The 14,993-nt window shown below is 41.9% G+C and overlaps 2 protein-coding genes across 2 annotated transcripts in view; both read right to left on the bottom strand.

Annotated features, from left to right (window-relative positions):
* Window positions 1-8,406, bottom strand: part of LOC117561730 (procollagen galactosyltransferase 1-like) — a 28,025-nt gene extending 19,619 nt beyond the window's left edge. Inside the window, 4 exon segments of the mRNA XM_034239299.1 lie at window positions 390-507; window positions 816-880; window positions 882-927; window positions 7,928-8,406. Coding sequence (XP_034095190.1) covers window positions 390-507; window positions 816-880; window positions 882-927; window positions 7,928-8,157 — 459 coding nt within the window. The 5' untranslated portion in view covers window positions 8,158-8,406.
* Window positions 8,407-8,818: 412 nt separating this feature from the next.
* LOC117561731 lies at window positions 8,819-13,555 on the bottom strand. The gene is made up of 7 exons (XM_034239300.1): window positions 13,460-13,555; window positions 12,505-12,671; window positions 12,290-12,405; window positions 12,039-12,053; window positions 11,585-11,867; window positions 10,226-10,380; window positions 8,819-10,120 (listed from the first exon to the last, which is right to left on the bottom strand). Exons 2-6 carry the CDS (start codon window positions 12,641-12,643, stop codon window positions 10,322-10,324), a joined length of 612 nt encoding a protein of 203 aa, XP_034095191.1. The 5' UTR covers window positions 12,644-12,671; window positions 13,460-13,555; the 3' UTR covers window positions 8,819-10,120; window positions 10,226-10,321.
* Between the last annotated feature and the right edge of the window lie 1,438 nt (window positions 13,556-14,993).

Below are 14,993 nucleotides of genomic sequence, written 5' to 3'. Positions count from 1 at the left end.
CTCTAGCATCATTACATCTTCTCAATTACTTTGCTACATCAACCCAGATCAGTAATGAAATCTGATGTAACAAAATGGCTAATTTAAAACACAAAGAAACACTTTATGGTGACAAAGAGCGTCAAAAGATTTTTAGACTAACTCAAATCCAACAATAAATACATCTACAGTTTTGTCTGTTTAATGCAGTTCCCATTCTTCTAATATGAGGAAGATCAAGCGTTGCTCATTTTCAAATTCAAACCCTTTTAACAGCTGTAATCAGGTGTACTCGACAATGGATTTAAGTCCCACGAATCAGCTTAATTTACCACCCATCAGAGACATCCCCGACAGTAGCTGCATAATAAGAGGAGGCTTTTGAAGCTGCTGCGTGGATGATAACATACCAGCAGGTAGTCGGCCCAGATTTCACGGGCGGTCTCCAGCGCGGCCTGACGGAGCTTCATTACGTGTTCGTAACGCAGATTATTCCAGTGCTTAGGCCCCACCTCGTCTTCAAAGGCACTGGGAGACATGCACAGACACACCCATTTAGTAAAGCACGACACACACACACACACACACACACACACACAGAGAGACACACACACACACACACACACACACACACACACACACACACACACACACACACACACACACACACACACACACACACACAACACACACACACACACACACACACACCACACACACACACACCACACACACACACACACACACACACACACACACACACACACACACACCACACACACACACACACACACACACACACACACACACACACACACACACCACACACACACTACCTGGTTTCATCATCAGGTCTCCACTCCACATAGTGATAGTCATTCTGCACCTTCACAAGCCAGTCCTCTGAGGATGGCTGTGGTGTTATCTGTGTTGTGATCAGTCGCCACCCTGCCGGGGGAGTTGGGGGGGAGGGGGGGTGAGTGGGAAGAGAGAGCGAGAGGGTAAGAAGGGAACATTTCTTAATACATTTATTAAAGAAAGAGCAAAATCGCATGTTTTCCTCTGTATTCTAAGCCAAACGTCCCTCTTTTAGTTTATATTTTTTAACAATGTTGTACTGTTGCACAGATCTGTCCACACATTTCTGTATTCTATTATATCTTTGCTTAATGAACCTACATTTTCTGGGGGTTTTGTGATTTAAACTTTTTTTCTATGCTTATAAGAACTCCTTTAAATGTGAGAGTACCTTGCAGTACCTGTACCACCCCATGTAGGTTACTCTTTAAATTGATCCAGTGTTACTTGAGCTAAGGGGTAAATCTATGGATAAATTATTCAGTGACAGTGTTGAATGTTATACTCCAACAATAATACAGTCAAATAAATGTTATTTACCTTGTCCAATATCACAAATCTCCCTCGAGGGGCTTATATCAGGGGTTTTAGGGATGCACAGATGTGAATCACTGTAACATAATTGGTCCCGACAATATTACACCGCGCCTGCTCCTGAAAACTGCTTTTTTTTAATTCAGTGATTCCACCTTTATTCGGTTGCAATGCACCACAGCCATCCCTGTGCACAATAATGACTTGTTCATAAATATTTGCCAGCAGTTATTATTCTGTCACTCAATAGCATTTGCACAGCAGGAGGTCCTTTGTTTTTCTTGTTTGCTTCTTACATTTCTTGCAGTCAGCTAACGCATCCACATAAATAATGCTTTTTCTAACAGCATGAAGTGATGTGCCGTTATATGCTAATGTTACCTTACATATAGACAAAAGATCACAATCAGTTGCATACACTAAGGCAGGGGTGCCCACACTTTTTCAGCTTGGGAGCTACTTTTAAAATGACCAAGTCCAAATGATCTACCTACAGGGCCGCCGTTGCCCAATCTCTGTCGCAAGCCGGGGGGGGTGGATAAGCTGTGGCGCGCTTACACTAATTGCTCCGCATAAGCGCATCATAGTGCGCCGCATTTGCGCTTCAGATGATGAGGTGAGGCCCCCTCATAACTGAACCCATGAAACATGAACCCGTATGGCACAATACATGAACCCGTATGGCACAATACATGAACCCGTATGGCACAATACATGAACCCGTATGGCACAATACAACTCAGTACATTTTTGGGATATTTTTATATACATTGGAAGGCTAACTAGGTAATCAGCTTGTCTGTGATTTGCAGCATGCGTGGTGAACTGCGTGTTAGAAAATATGAGATCTCAGACTAGCTTACCTGTACGTCAATCAAGTGGAAAATGCCATAGTAAGGATGGATGATAGGCTAACTTTAAAAAATCATTCTAGTGATGTGTATGACTAGAATGATTGAAAAAGAAGAAAATAAAACAACATAGATTAGCTCCATGGCATAATGCCGAAACCCGCAAAATAAAGCAAAAGTCGAGACAACTTCACCTTTGAAGTTGTCTCGACTTTTGCTTTATTTTGCGGGTTATGGCGTTCCACTAAACTTGAAGAATCTCGTTTAATTTGGCATATTACTCTCAATGAATATAAGAAAGCACTGCGTAAAGCGAGAGCAGCCTACTACTCTTCATTAATAGATGAGAATAAGAATAATGCAAGATTTCTTTTCAGCACTGTAGCCAGGCTGACAGAGAGCCATAGCTCGATTGAGCCTTCTATTCCCATAGCACTCAGTAGTAATGATTTTATGTGCTTTTTTAACGATAAAATTGTTACTCTTAGAAACAAAATTAATGACCTCTTGCCTTTGACCAGTATAGTGTTATCAACAGCTCCCGGAAACGTAAGTTCTAATATTACACTAGATAGTAAACTAGAATGCTTTTCAGCCATAAACCTTGAACAATTAAATTCAATGATTCTCTCTTCTAAACCATCAACGTGCATGTTAGACCCAATTCCAACTAAGCTGTTGAAGGAAGTTTTTCCATTAATTAGCACTTATTTATTAAATATTATGAATATGTCTTTATTATCAGGCTATGTTTCCACAATCATTCAAAGTAGCAGTGATAAAACCGCTTCTTAAAAAGCACAACCTCGATCCAGAGGTTTTAGCCAATTATAGACCTATTTCCAATCTTCCGTTCCTCTCAAAAAATTCTTGAGAAAGCGGTCGCAAAACAGTTGTGTGATTACTTAAAAAAACAATGATTTATTTGAAGATTTTCAGTCTGGCTTTAGAACACATCATAGCACAGAGACAGCTCTGGTTAAAGTCACAAATGACATTCTAATAGCCTCTGACAAGGGACGTGTCTCTATTCTTGTTTTGCTCGATCTCAGTGCTGCATTTGATACTATCGACCATGATATCTTATTGCAAAGACTAGAGCACTTAGATGGCATACAGGGAACTGCTTTAGGCTTTAGGTCCTATCTATCTGAACGCTCTCAGTTTTTATGTGTCAATGATGAATCTTCCACGCAAACCAAAGTTAGCCATGGAGTGCCACAGGGCTCAGTGCTCGGACCTATTTTGTTCACATTATATATGCTTCCGTTAGGCAATATTATAAGGAATCATTCTGTACATTTTCATTGTTATGCGGATGATACTCAACTATATTTATCAATCAAGCCTGATGAAATTAATCATCTAAATAAAATTCAAGACTGCCTTAAGGACTTAAAAACGTGGATGACCTTAAACTTTTTGATGTTAAACACGACCAAAACTGAAGTTATTGTACTTGGCCCGAAGAATCTACGAAACAAATTATCTAAAGATATACTAACTATGGATGGCATTCATTTGGCTTCCAGTGAGACTGTAAGGAATCTTGGTGTTATATTTGATCAGGATTTATCCTTTAACGCCCACATAAAATCAATTTCAAGGACCGCCTACTTCCATCTACGTAACATTGCAAAAATCAGGCATATCTTGCCTCAAAACGATGCAGAGAAACTAGTCCATGCATTTGTTACTTCAAGGCTGGATTATTGTAACTCTTTATTATCAGGGTGTACCAAGAAGTCAGTCAAGCTTCAGCTGATTCAAAATGCTGCAGCTCGTGTACTAACCAGAGTTAGGAAAAGGGACCACATTACTCCTGTTCTGGCTGCCTTACACTGGCTCCCTATAGAACACAGGATATAATTGAAAATTCTTCTTCTCGCCTACAAAGCCCTTAATGGGCAGGCGCCATCTTACCTTAAAGAACTCATTATACCCTACTGTCCTACTAAGGCATTGCGTTCCAAGAATGCAGGGTTGTTGGTTGTTCCTAGAGTCTCTAAAAGTACAATGGGAGCCAGAGCCTTTTCTTATCAAGCTCCACATTTGTGGAATCAGCTTCCAGTTTGTGTTCGGGCAGCAGACACCCTATCGGTTTTTAAGAGTGCGCTTAAGACCTTCCTTTTTGATAAAGCTTATAGTTAGGGCTGATTAGATTCAGCCCCTAGTTTTGCTGATATAGGCTTAGTTTGTCGGGGGACATCTTACTTCTTCCTTCTCTCTATCTATACCTGTGTACTCTCATGTTCCGATTAACCCAGCTTCCCCAAATGTCTTTCTTTTTGGTGTCTATATATGCCGGGATCCGGAGTCATGGATGATCCTGCGCTCCTCTGTCCTGGATCGCGAGCCCTGGATCTTGAGTCGTGGCTGTGGTTCTGGATCATAGGTCCTGGATGGATATCCTCGTGGATTCATCTTCCTATTATACACACATGCATTTCCAAACATTTGGACTACCTATGTTGCAAATGTATTATCTTTTCAATTTACACACGGCATCTATTATACGTCTGTCCGTCCTGGGAGAGGGATCCCTCCTCTGTTGCTCTCCCTGAGGTTTCTCCCATTTTTCCCTTTAAACTGTGGGTTTTCTTCGGAAGTTTTTCCTTGTACGATGTGAGGGTCTAAGGACAGAGGGTGTCGTATTGTCATACTGATATTTTGTACAAACTGTAAAGTCCACTGAGACAAATGTAACATTTGTGATATTGGGCTATATAAATAAACATTGATTGATTGATTGATAGACAATAAAGCTGCAAGGAAATCATGTTTTGGGCTATTTGGGGGCAGCACGTGAAATGGAAATCAGTCTAACCATTTATCAGAATCAGAAACAGGTTTATTGCCAAGTACTGTAGGTTAACACATAGGCGTAATTTTCCTTGGTGTACATGGTCATGGTGCATACATAAACATAGTTAAAGAAGATAAAAAGAACATTCACCCGTAATGTAATTACGATTCTAATTCAAAGCCACTAACGTACACTTCTAAACCATAGACATGCCTACGGGTGCAATTTGGGGTTAAACGGTCCCATTTATGGTCCTTTTCAGGTCTCATAATTGTAATGTGTGGTGTGCCTCTAATGTGATATGTTTATATTATTACTGTTCCAAAAGTCTTTTTTTCTTATACTGCCTGTGCTGCAGCACCTATTTTCACCCTCTGTCTGAAACCAGAGCCCAGTCTGCTCTGATTGGTTAGCTGGCCGGCGCTGTTGGGGGCGGTGGGAGATAAACTTTGGGATTTCAGCCTTTGCAGACCATTTACATGCACAAAAACCTATAACAGATTGCAGGAAAAGGAAAACCTAAAAAAAAGCATAATATGGCCCCTTTAAGTTTCTCCAGGACACTTTGAGTGCAGGTTCTGGGGATCAAATCACTGACCTTCTGATTGGTAGAAAACCCCAAAGCCAAAGTCGCCCCTTTTATAAAACCATTCACATAAGAATACAAATGAATGCACCTTAAAGCAATATGGAAAAAGTACATTTAAGATATATCTCTAAATTCTGGAAGATATTACAATGATAAAATATTGATTTACTATCCATCTTTTGTCTAGCCATCATTACAGCAGAGATGCACATCACCAACGTCAAGCGGGAGAAAGGAGATCGCAGACAGACAATAGGGGCTGTGGAGCGGTACAGCGCCATTCGTCGGCTGTCTCTGTTATCATAACAAATCAAAGTTTGTGTCAGCAAGGGGCCGAGGCACAGAGAAAGCAGGAATGGGGGAAAGAATGTGTACATATGAGAGAAATTGATTTACTCCCAGTCCTGTCATGTACTGAGTGACGTGCTGCGACTGTTAGTTTCCCATCTGTCTGTGGAGTCCAGCACCTACATGTGACCAACTCAACAATCCACAATCCATCTTCCTCCTCTCTCGCTACCTTTCCATTTCAGACTGCTGTGAAGTTTTGAATGAGCAGAGGTAGTTAATAAAAAAAGGTTTATGGAGAGGATATATGTGGTTGCATGCCTGCCATAAACCGATAGCAGAGAAAGAGGCAGAGGGATGGAAAATGGCAGATTAATAGAGAATATCCATCATGCAGAACACACACACTGACTGTACGTGTGTGTCTCTCTTTTGCCTCTTGCCAAGCACTCCATCTTCACCTGTCAGGCTGATAACTGCAGGTATCGACAGGTGGCCGGCTCGCAGCACAGTTTATGTCTTTCATGCTGCATTTTAGATGCTTCTCTGTTCTTCCACTGAGGGAAGAGATATGTTGTAGATTAAAGCAACCATGCAGAAAACTGGGCTCCAGTTGCCACATGGGCAGAGCCAGACTCAGGCACACAGGCTGAATGTTCTGGCTGTGATACAAGGGAAAGCGCTCAACATCCAGTTTTGTTTAAACAGACACTTGATCCCGCATTCTAGCTCCTGCTGAAAAGTTCATTTCAGCATTCAATCTCAGAGGAGAGACTCTGTTGGATCAAACATTCAATTCATGGGATTGAATTTCATTTTAATCCATAGTCACATTAAACACAACTCTGCTTGAGGCCATTGCCGGTGTTTACCTTGAGGCCAAAGAAATAGTATCTAACCGGTCAGGACTTAATGCTGATGAAAAGATTATGTTAATCTTTAAGAACTGATCTACTGGCACAAGATCAAAATGACAAGAGGAAGTGAGCAGTCGAGCCAGGAATAATTTAGGATGGGGGCTGGGGGACAGAAAGAGAATGAGGAAGGTAACATTTGCTGAGGCTTTTTAATAGGCAGATTCACAGATTGCTGTGTCGAGTCTGTAAAAAGCAGGTGTGGAAGAAGAAGAGGGAGTGGAATGAAAATGCGAGGGTGGGTGGAGGGGGGAAACGGAGGGGCAACGAGAGAGACGGTCTGTGACTGAATGGAACTTTTTACAGGCGAGTCTGCTGGCACAACAAGCCCTCCGAGAGCCTCTGGTCAAGTCACTACAATACACGGGCTGGACTGGGACAGCAAATCGGCCCTGGCATTTAGACCCAGACCGGCCCAAATCCATAAAACAAACGAATAGTAGCGGTTCCTGACAAGAAGAATAACTCAGTATAATTTTTTTTTAAAAACGCTATTATTATCCTTTTTACGTACCAGGGGCAAACAAAACTAATACATACCACAAGTAGGCCTATGTGTAACTATCAATCATTAGAAATTAGACCTTCAAACCCTCTCACAAAGCGAACAGTGACCGAGCACTAATAGGGCGTAAGTGTCAATTACTAAAAACATTTAAACAGAGGGCCAATCTACCCGTTTTATGGGCCGGGACTTCATAAAATAAAAATAAAATGACGTGTCGGCCCAAAAGGCACGTCGGCCCACCGGGAAAATGCCCGGTATGCCAGATGGCCAGTCCAGCCCTGACTGTATTCATGCTGCACTTTCACTAATTTCACCGCCAATTAATTGTGTATTATACTGTAGTGTGGAGCTAAAGCACTTTTGCTTTTCCTCACTTATTGATAATAACACAGCGTCCCCACCTGGTCAAAAGTTTCCTTCTATCTATTCTATAGTCTCCTTCGTTGGCTTGACGTGTATCTGATGCTCCATCAATGAGACCACACTGTGTTGAAACACACTTTGACACTTTTTCAAATACTTTATATAAGTTTTCCATAATATAGTCTCATATTGTGTCAATGAGACTTATTTGTCAGTGTTTACAGCGATGACACTCACCACAGCGCAATGCGTTCCTTCGGGTAGTTGAGGCGCTCCAGAGCTCCGAGGAACAGCGGCAGTGAGTGCGCCGAGTTGCGGCAGACCAGCGCGACGACGACCCGGGGGGCGAGGAGCGGAGACTCGGGGCTCCAGCGCTCCTCGGGGAAATACCCCCGGCTCGGTCCAGGCAGGAGAACGCACAGCAGGGCGGGCAGCAGTGAGGTGGCCCGGGGCATGGCAGGGGACATAAACTCGCGAGAGGCGCAGCGGACAGAGAAGGGCACCGAGGATGTGGAAGCTAAGGCTGCCGCTGTTGTGTTGCGCCGACACTGGATACATGGCGGAGGAGCTGGCTGAATTAAAGGTCAGGTCTGGACTCGTTCAAGGAGAACTCGGTGTTCTCAAAATAAACTCGTAGGCCCACATTTCTGAGCTTTGTGTAGCAAATCAATGAGATCCTGGTAGGTTTTTGAGTTATACGTTGCACAAATATCCCCCTGTGGGCCAAAAAGACGCTTCCCTCTGTGATAGGACGTCCTCCCCTTTAAGAATAAATCCAGCTGTAGGAAATAGAAAGGAAGCAGCATGGGCGTGTACATGTGTATACTGTACTGCAGGCCTGACACACGTGGTTAGGTAAGCAACAAACTACAAACTAATTTTCAATAAAATAAACTCATCCGGGACTTCGTGCAGGACATCTTACATTGTTCTCTGTTTGCAGCCGTAGGACAGATGAGTGCCGAGGGACTTTCTACAAAGTACACATCCGAAATCAAAGTCAAAGTCAATTTAACCTACTACAAACATTTGAAATAACTTCCCTGACATACAGTCAAGTGCTAACTAAATCAATTCACACATTAAAAGTCTCATGTCAGTTATTCTTATTTAAATTCCAAAATCCCTTCACAGATTAATTATCTCCTTGTAATAATTTCCCATTGCATAATTGTGATGAATAATGATTGTGGACAATATTAAGTATTGAGTCTTAAGACGCTTTTTTTTTAATGTCACTTTCTGAAACTTGGCTGGAGGGACAATGGCCTTATAAGTCCTTGTCTTTTGTGGACCCAACAATTCTTCAACAAGTTTCATGAAAAGTACTGTTCTCTTGAAAAATCTCTTAGCAATTGTATTTTCTTTCAATTTTCACTTCTTCTTTGGAAGCTTGCTGTCAAGTGTGCCAAATGCAGTAAGGCAGAGATTCAGTGACTCTCTTGACACATTTAACTACAAATTGAAGGGAAAGTGCATGCTAAATGAATAAAGCAGATTGTACTGTAGATTTAATGTGGGTTTAAATCTCACTACAAAGCTGTTGATTTGTTTCCTTTCCATTAAAGTTGTATATTTGTCATGGTTCAGTCAGTGAGACAGATATATTCTCCGGCATCCAGCAGTGAAGACGTGTGATTTACAGCATTTTCTGAGTTAATGCTTGGTGTGAGTGTTTCAGATCCGGAGGTGGACCCTTCAGAGGTGTGGCAGAGGTTCTGCATACAGTCAGTAGGAGGCAGCAGCTTGTTGTGTGCTGTTTCAGATAAACTAGAGCAGGAGCTGACAGGGAGAGGCATGAGCTGCTGTGGCAGGGAGCACCTCATCACTGTAGGGGGGACAAAGTGTTGCAATCAAAGATGGCAATAGTTTCAAAGGGGGGTGGACATTCAGTTGTAATCCTGTCATCGACATCTCAACTGTTTTTATCCAGTATATAAAAAGTTCCTCATCACTGATTGGATGTAAGCGGTCAGGTTTTCTCTCAGGATGGAGTGGAAGACGATGTCAGGGTGGATGTAAAAGGCATGCTCACCATGGCATACAGTATACTCAGTATACTATACATATAGTCAAGAGAAAGACAAAAAGGAGACCAAAAGATTATCATACACATCTGAAGATATAAAAACATGTACCTGCTCACCTACACCACGTGTAAACACATGCAGTGTAATCTGCAGGATCGCCTCTAGAATCAACTGAGATCGAAGAGCCAATAGTTCTGTTTCCAGGTGCTGAGACAGGGACAGACAGAGACATGAATTTGGTTTTAATGACGTAAAAAAGCAGCTGTTTCCCTACTGCTACACACCTTTATTACTCTCTCTCTGATCCTACACAACACTGCCGTGATCTGGGAAGAGTCTAGAAAGAAGCATTGATATCGAGAGAGCAACCGATGAACATCACAGCATACATGTCAACCACCTGCAAGAGAAAAAAGAGAGGAGGGATGTGAAAGACAGAAGGGTACTTTTTTTTTTATAAATGCCACTCGTTTTTAAATTGGATACACAAACATGTTTGATTTACTTTGTAGAGAGCCTTCTGAGCTTTAAGTAGCAAAGCCCTCCAGACCCCACTGTGGACACCCCATGTCTCCTGGAGCCACACATGCCCTCCAGCCCGTCAAGGCACTTCCACATCCGGGCAGCGTCTGGGCCAAGGCCACACAGAGGCATCAGGATCTGTGATACAGAAAAAACCTTATTAGCAATGCCATCAGAAAGAATTAAACCCTCCATGAACTTTAAAGGGCAATGTATTTCTAAAGAGCTGCCAGTTTAGTTGTAACAGTTCACATTAAAGTGTAGCTCTGTACAAGCCTTGGATTTGTGCGCACTTTTTTTTTTTTTCAAACTAGGATTATGTAGGATGTTTGATAATGTTTCCACATGTATTTTCACACATCACTCTTGATTATAATTATTAATGTTTAAAAAGCAACATGACGGAATCGTCCATTAAAATTCTTTACGCCCTGGGCCTCATAAAACTCTTCACATTCCAGCACATAATTACTCAATTGCATAGCTGCCAGTCAAATAAAGACATGAAACTATGAAAACACTTCTCCTGTCCCTTGAGGGAGATGTTGATCAACGATCCTTCTTCTGTTGTTACTTTATTCGAAAAATACTTAATCTTCAGCTACCAACGTTATGTCCAGAACTATGGAGCCCCGGAAGGGACATGGAGACGTAGAAAAAAATCAAAGGTTAAAAGTTACTTGTCTGTGATCTTACGTTTCAAATGTGGGTCCCTATGACTACAGTAGCTTGGAAGATAGCACTGAATTTGATGAATGTAATCCTCTGTACACAAAAATCTTCTTACATTTTCTTTTACAATAATTGTTTTGCCTGATGCAACTTTTTCAATGATGTGCCTTTTGATCCAGGTCTATGGGACCTGTTATGTGCCGTGTTGTGTTTGTCTCTCTCCCCCGATTGTCTCCCTCCAGGTGCAGCCTCTCCCTCAGGTGCTCCCAATCCCCAATCAGGGCCTCCATAAAGGACCTGAGAAAGGCTGCAGTCTCTCTCTCCTTCTCCTCTGGGCTGCATGTGTGCAGCATGTGTAGTGTGGTGTCTCTATCTCTGTGTGAGGCCTGCTAGTTAACCTGTGTTTTGTTAATTATTAGGAGATGTGCTCCAGTGTATCTGTGCGTATTGTTTTACTTTAGTCACTTTCTTTTATAAGAAAGTTGTTCACAGTTTACCCTAAGTTTACTTTGCAAATTGGCTGGTGAGCCCTCTTTACTTTTTGCTTATTAAACATCACCTTGTGGCTTCAGCAATCAGTTTTCTCCTTTTTTCTCTCGCCCGGTTATTTTATATTTTGTTACTTCCCTTTGGTTCCCCTAGTCCAGGAGGGAACGTAACATGTCCTCACATGTCTCCAGGAAGTATTGCCAGGTTGAAGCAAATCCATCCCAGGTGGGTGCGGCCACTTCCTGCAGAGTACGGTCGCGCTTTGGGATGACCATGTGTTGGAGAGACTTTAACATCGGCTCACACATGACCTCTAAGAGAAACAGCAAAAGGTTTAAGATGCTGAAGTCTCCTTTTCCATCCTCTGACTTAGCCAAAAACACTGACCTGTGATCATGTGAGCGATGTTGTCCTGCAGCAGCTTTTACCTGTTGCTTTGTCATCCTGTAGACCTCCGACAGCAACTACAAGGCATGCATAAATACATAAACTGGAGTTTCAAAGAAAATCATGCAGGGTATTATTCGTCCTTTTCACTCACAGTAATCCAGGCTTTCCTCCTCCTGCTGTGATGCAATAATACGGGGAAATACTTGCTGCTTGAAGGGGATCACTTCTTCCATTACAATGCTTACCAACAATCTGAAGGGCTAAGAGAGGTGGAAAGATGGCATATAAAACAGGCTCAGATAACAGTCAAATATAGCAGAAAACAGCAAAAGACTAATACAGGACATCATACAACATAAACAGGAGAAAATACCAAACCTTTTGTGAAACAATAGCGAGATGGATGGCTTAAAATGTACAACAAATGAGAGAAGGAGTATTTATGGGTGGCAACAAGGTTTAGAAGATTACTTTTTCTCGATGGATGGTTGCTCACCTCTTCCCCATCACCCACTGGATGTACCTCGGTCTGACAGTTTCCTCTAAGCCTCTTCAAAGATGACACAGCATCTAAGAAGGCCCTGGTGTCAGGTGAAGCTTCACACCAAAGTGCTGGCAAGACAATACATTATTAAAAGAAAAGATTGACTTCAAAAACGGCATTGAAGGCATTTTGTCTTGTGATTGGGAGCGGCAATTAGAGAAGTGTACCGGGGCTCTGATGTTGTGCTGCAGCTCGTAGCATGTTGGCCCAGCGTGTCTGTTCCTGGTGGGATGCAGTGGCCAGACAGACCAGGCTCTGTAAGGGTGCTGCATGAAGACAGGAAATGCTGTGGGACAAACCCAACATGCCAGCTCTTTGCCTGATTTACCTGAAGCTTGCAAAAGTGCAGACAGTGAGACACATTAACACTTTTGTTTGAGTCAAGTAGAAGAAATACATCAATTATACGGATTGCCTATAGGCAGTTTAACACACAATATGACGTTTTCTGCCCCTATCAAATTAAAACAACAAAAGATGGAGTATAGTGGTGTTGTGAGGGAGCGTTGGATCATGGGGATTGTTGTCTTCATCACATTGCAATCTATGAGGACAGTTTTGGAAAACGTCAGTGTTTATTGTTCTGGAGGATTTTACAGGGAGTTGTATTGAGTCTCCTCTTTTCCAAAACAAACTGACCCACTGCTTATAAACGGTAGAAACACTGAATAAAGCAGTTTCAGTATCAGTGTTTTCGTACTCCAGCCAATTGCTGCATGTTAATCCCTCTTTCTAGGTATAGCTGCTTTATCAATTAAAGGCAAAATACCCGAAAAATAATGCTGTTCTGCAGATAGGATGTGGGAGCTGAGGGCTAACTGCTGACGTTTTTCTCAGCTTGTTCCTCCAACATCCTAAGATCCAGTAATTCCAAGCCTAAACTTCTTCATCAATTTCAAATATAAAGTTAAAGACAACCAACATCTAAAGTGTATCATATTGTTTTTTCCCTAAGACTAGATATAAATATAAAAAACTTCTGGCTGCATATTTTAGCATGTGCATGCCAAGCAACCAGATGAAACGAGCCATTTAAATATATTTTAATACATTGAATTTCTCTCGCTTTCAAAAGTCTGGTTGGTTTTAATGTTACATATTATACATTTAATAGCAGCGTACCTTTGATGTGTCGGCACATGTCATCCACTAACTCACGATGCTTGTATGGAGGTGCAGATGTAATCGCCAGAAAGCACCATTTCAGTCTTACACCCCCTCCTTCAAATACCTGTGGCATTCAAATTGACAACCAACCATACACAGACACAAAGACGCACAGAGACACTCAATGTGCACATCAGGCTACAGTAGCAAGGCAGATTTAGGTCAAGGAGCAGCTGGCTCCTGGGTTTCTGCCTGTACCTGTTTTGAATCATGACTTTCGAGTGTAAAACTGTTGTTGAGCCGGAGGTGGCAATGTATCCAGATCCCATCGACGCAAAGAGGCAAAGTCCCCTGCAACACAATCCCAGCATGTGCAACAACATCCTGAAGTACACATTTGTAAAATAAATATAAAGAAGTTGCTTTTTATCTAGCAAAATGTGCAGATTTAAATATGAACAAATTCAATATTGTTGCTTTTCTCACAGGATGTTGAATCAGAGGGCGGGGTTCGCTGATGGGCTCTTTGTGTCACGGTAGAGCGAAGGAAGCAGGACCCAAATGCAGATTAAACTGATATACTTTTAATAGAACTTGGACAGACAGAACACTCACCGGTGACCACAGTCAACAACAAAAGACAAACCGACAAAGACAGACAGAAAAACCAGAACTTAAATACACACAAGACTAATCACACAAACAAGACACAGGTGAGGAGGGAGGAGAAAACACAGGGGCCACAGGTGAACACAATTGGGTAATCAGACACACCAGGGAAACTAACGACAGGGAACCACAGACAAATCCAAACAAGACACAACGCAGACAGAAACAGGCAAGACAGGAGGTGAAGACCTTACAAAATTAAACATGAAACAAGACAAGACAAAACACCATAAAGACAGATCGTGACACTTTGTGTGTGTTCCTCATGTGGATCAGTAGATTTGAGCTGAGGTGACATTGATAAAGAGGAGTAAACATCTCTATGATGTCAGCAATGTGCACTGTTTATCCACAAAAAGAAATAATTTCAGCAATGTATTACCAGCAATAGCATGCAGGAAATATGCATTCACACCATCACCCGATCTATACCAAATTGAACCCATTTTGGAGATTTAAGACATTACTCTCCCAACAATCACAAAAAAATGTGCGAATATGTCGGGTTCACCTTTAATGTGTGCGTTTTAACTTGCACTTGTGGTTGTTTGGTAAACGGCTGCACTTGCTCCCATTGAGCATGAATGACAAAGGACAGAAAGAGTGACAACCTGTTTTTTTTCACGAAACTGTGTCTCAGGGCTTCTTAACATTTAATAATCCATTAATGTGTCATACCCACTAAACGGGAAGAAACTCAGCTAACTGACGATACGAACAATTTTTACCGAAACAAAACACATGTCTCACAAGAAGCGTCTAAATGAGCCCTGAGCGAAAAAATGCTCACGCACTTAGCACAGAACTCATTGTAGATGTAGAAATACTTTATTACTTATCGGATCTGCACAAACAAGATATCAGCTAGCAAGCTGAGATT

The sequence above is a fragment of the Gymnodraco acuticeps genome, unplaced genomic scaffold, assembly GCF_902827175.1.
Source record: "Gymnodraco acuticeps unplaced genomic scaffold, fGymAcu1.1, whole genome shotgun sequence".
Classification (NCBI taxonomy): domain Eukaryota; kingdom Metazoa; phylum Chordata; class Actinopteri; order Perciformes; family Bathydraconidae; genus Gymnodraco; species Gymnodraco acuticeps.
This window is presented reverse-complemented; position numbering and strand designations above follow the sequence as displayed.

Excerpts from the sequence above, each read along its gene's own strand:
- LOC117561731 (XM_034239300.1), bottom strand. The coding sequence starts at position 12,643 with ATGTTGGGTTTGTCCCACAGCATTTCCTGTCTTCATGCAGCACCCTTA. Across the intron at positions 12,406-12,504 it reads AGCACAACATCAGAGCCCCG|CACTTTGGTGTGAAGCTTCA; the intron begins GTACACTTCTCT and ends TTGTCTTGCCAG. Across the intron at positions 10,381-11,584 it reads GCAATACTTCCTGGAGACAT|ATCCTGATGCCTCTGTGTGG; the intron begins GTGAGGACATGT and ends TCTGTATCACAG.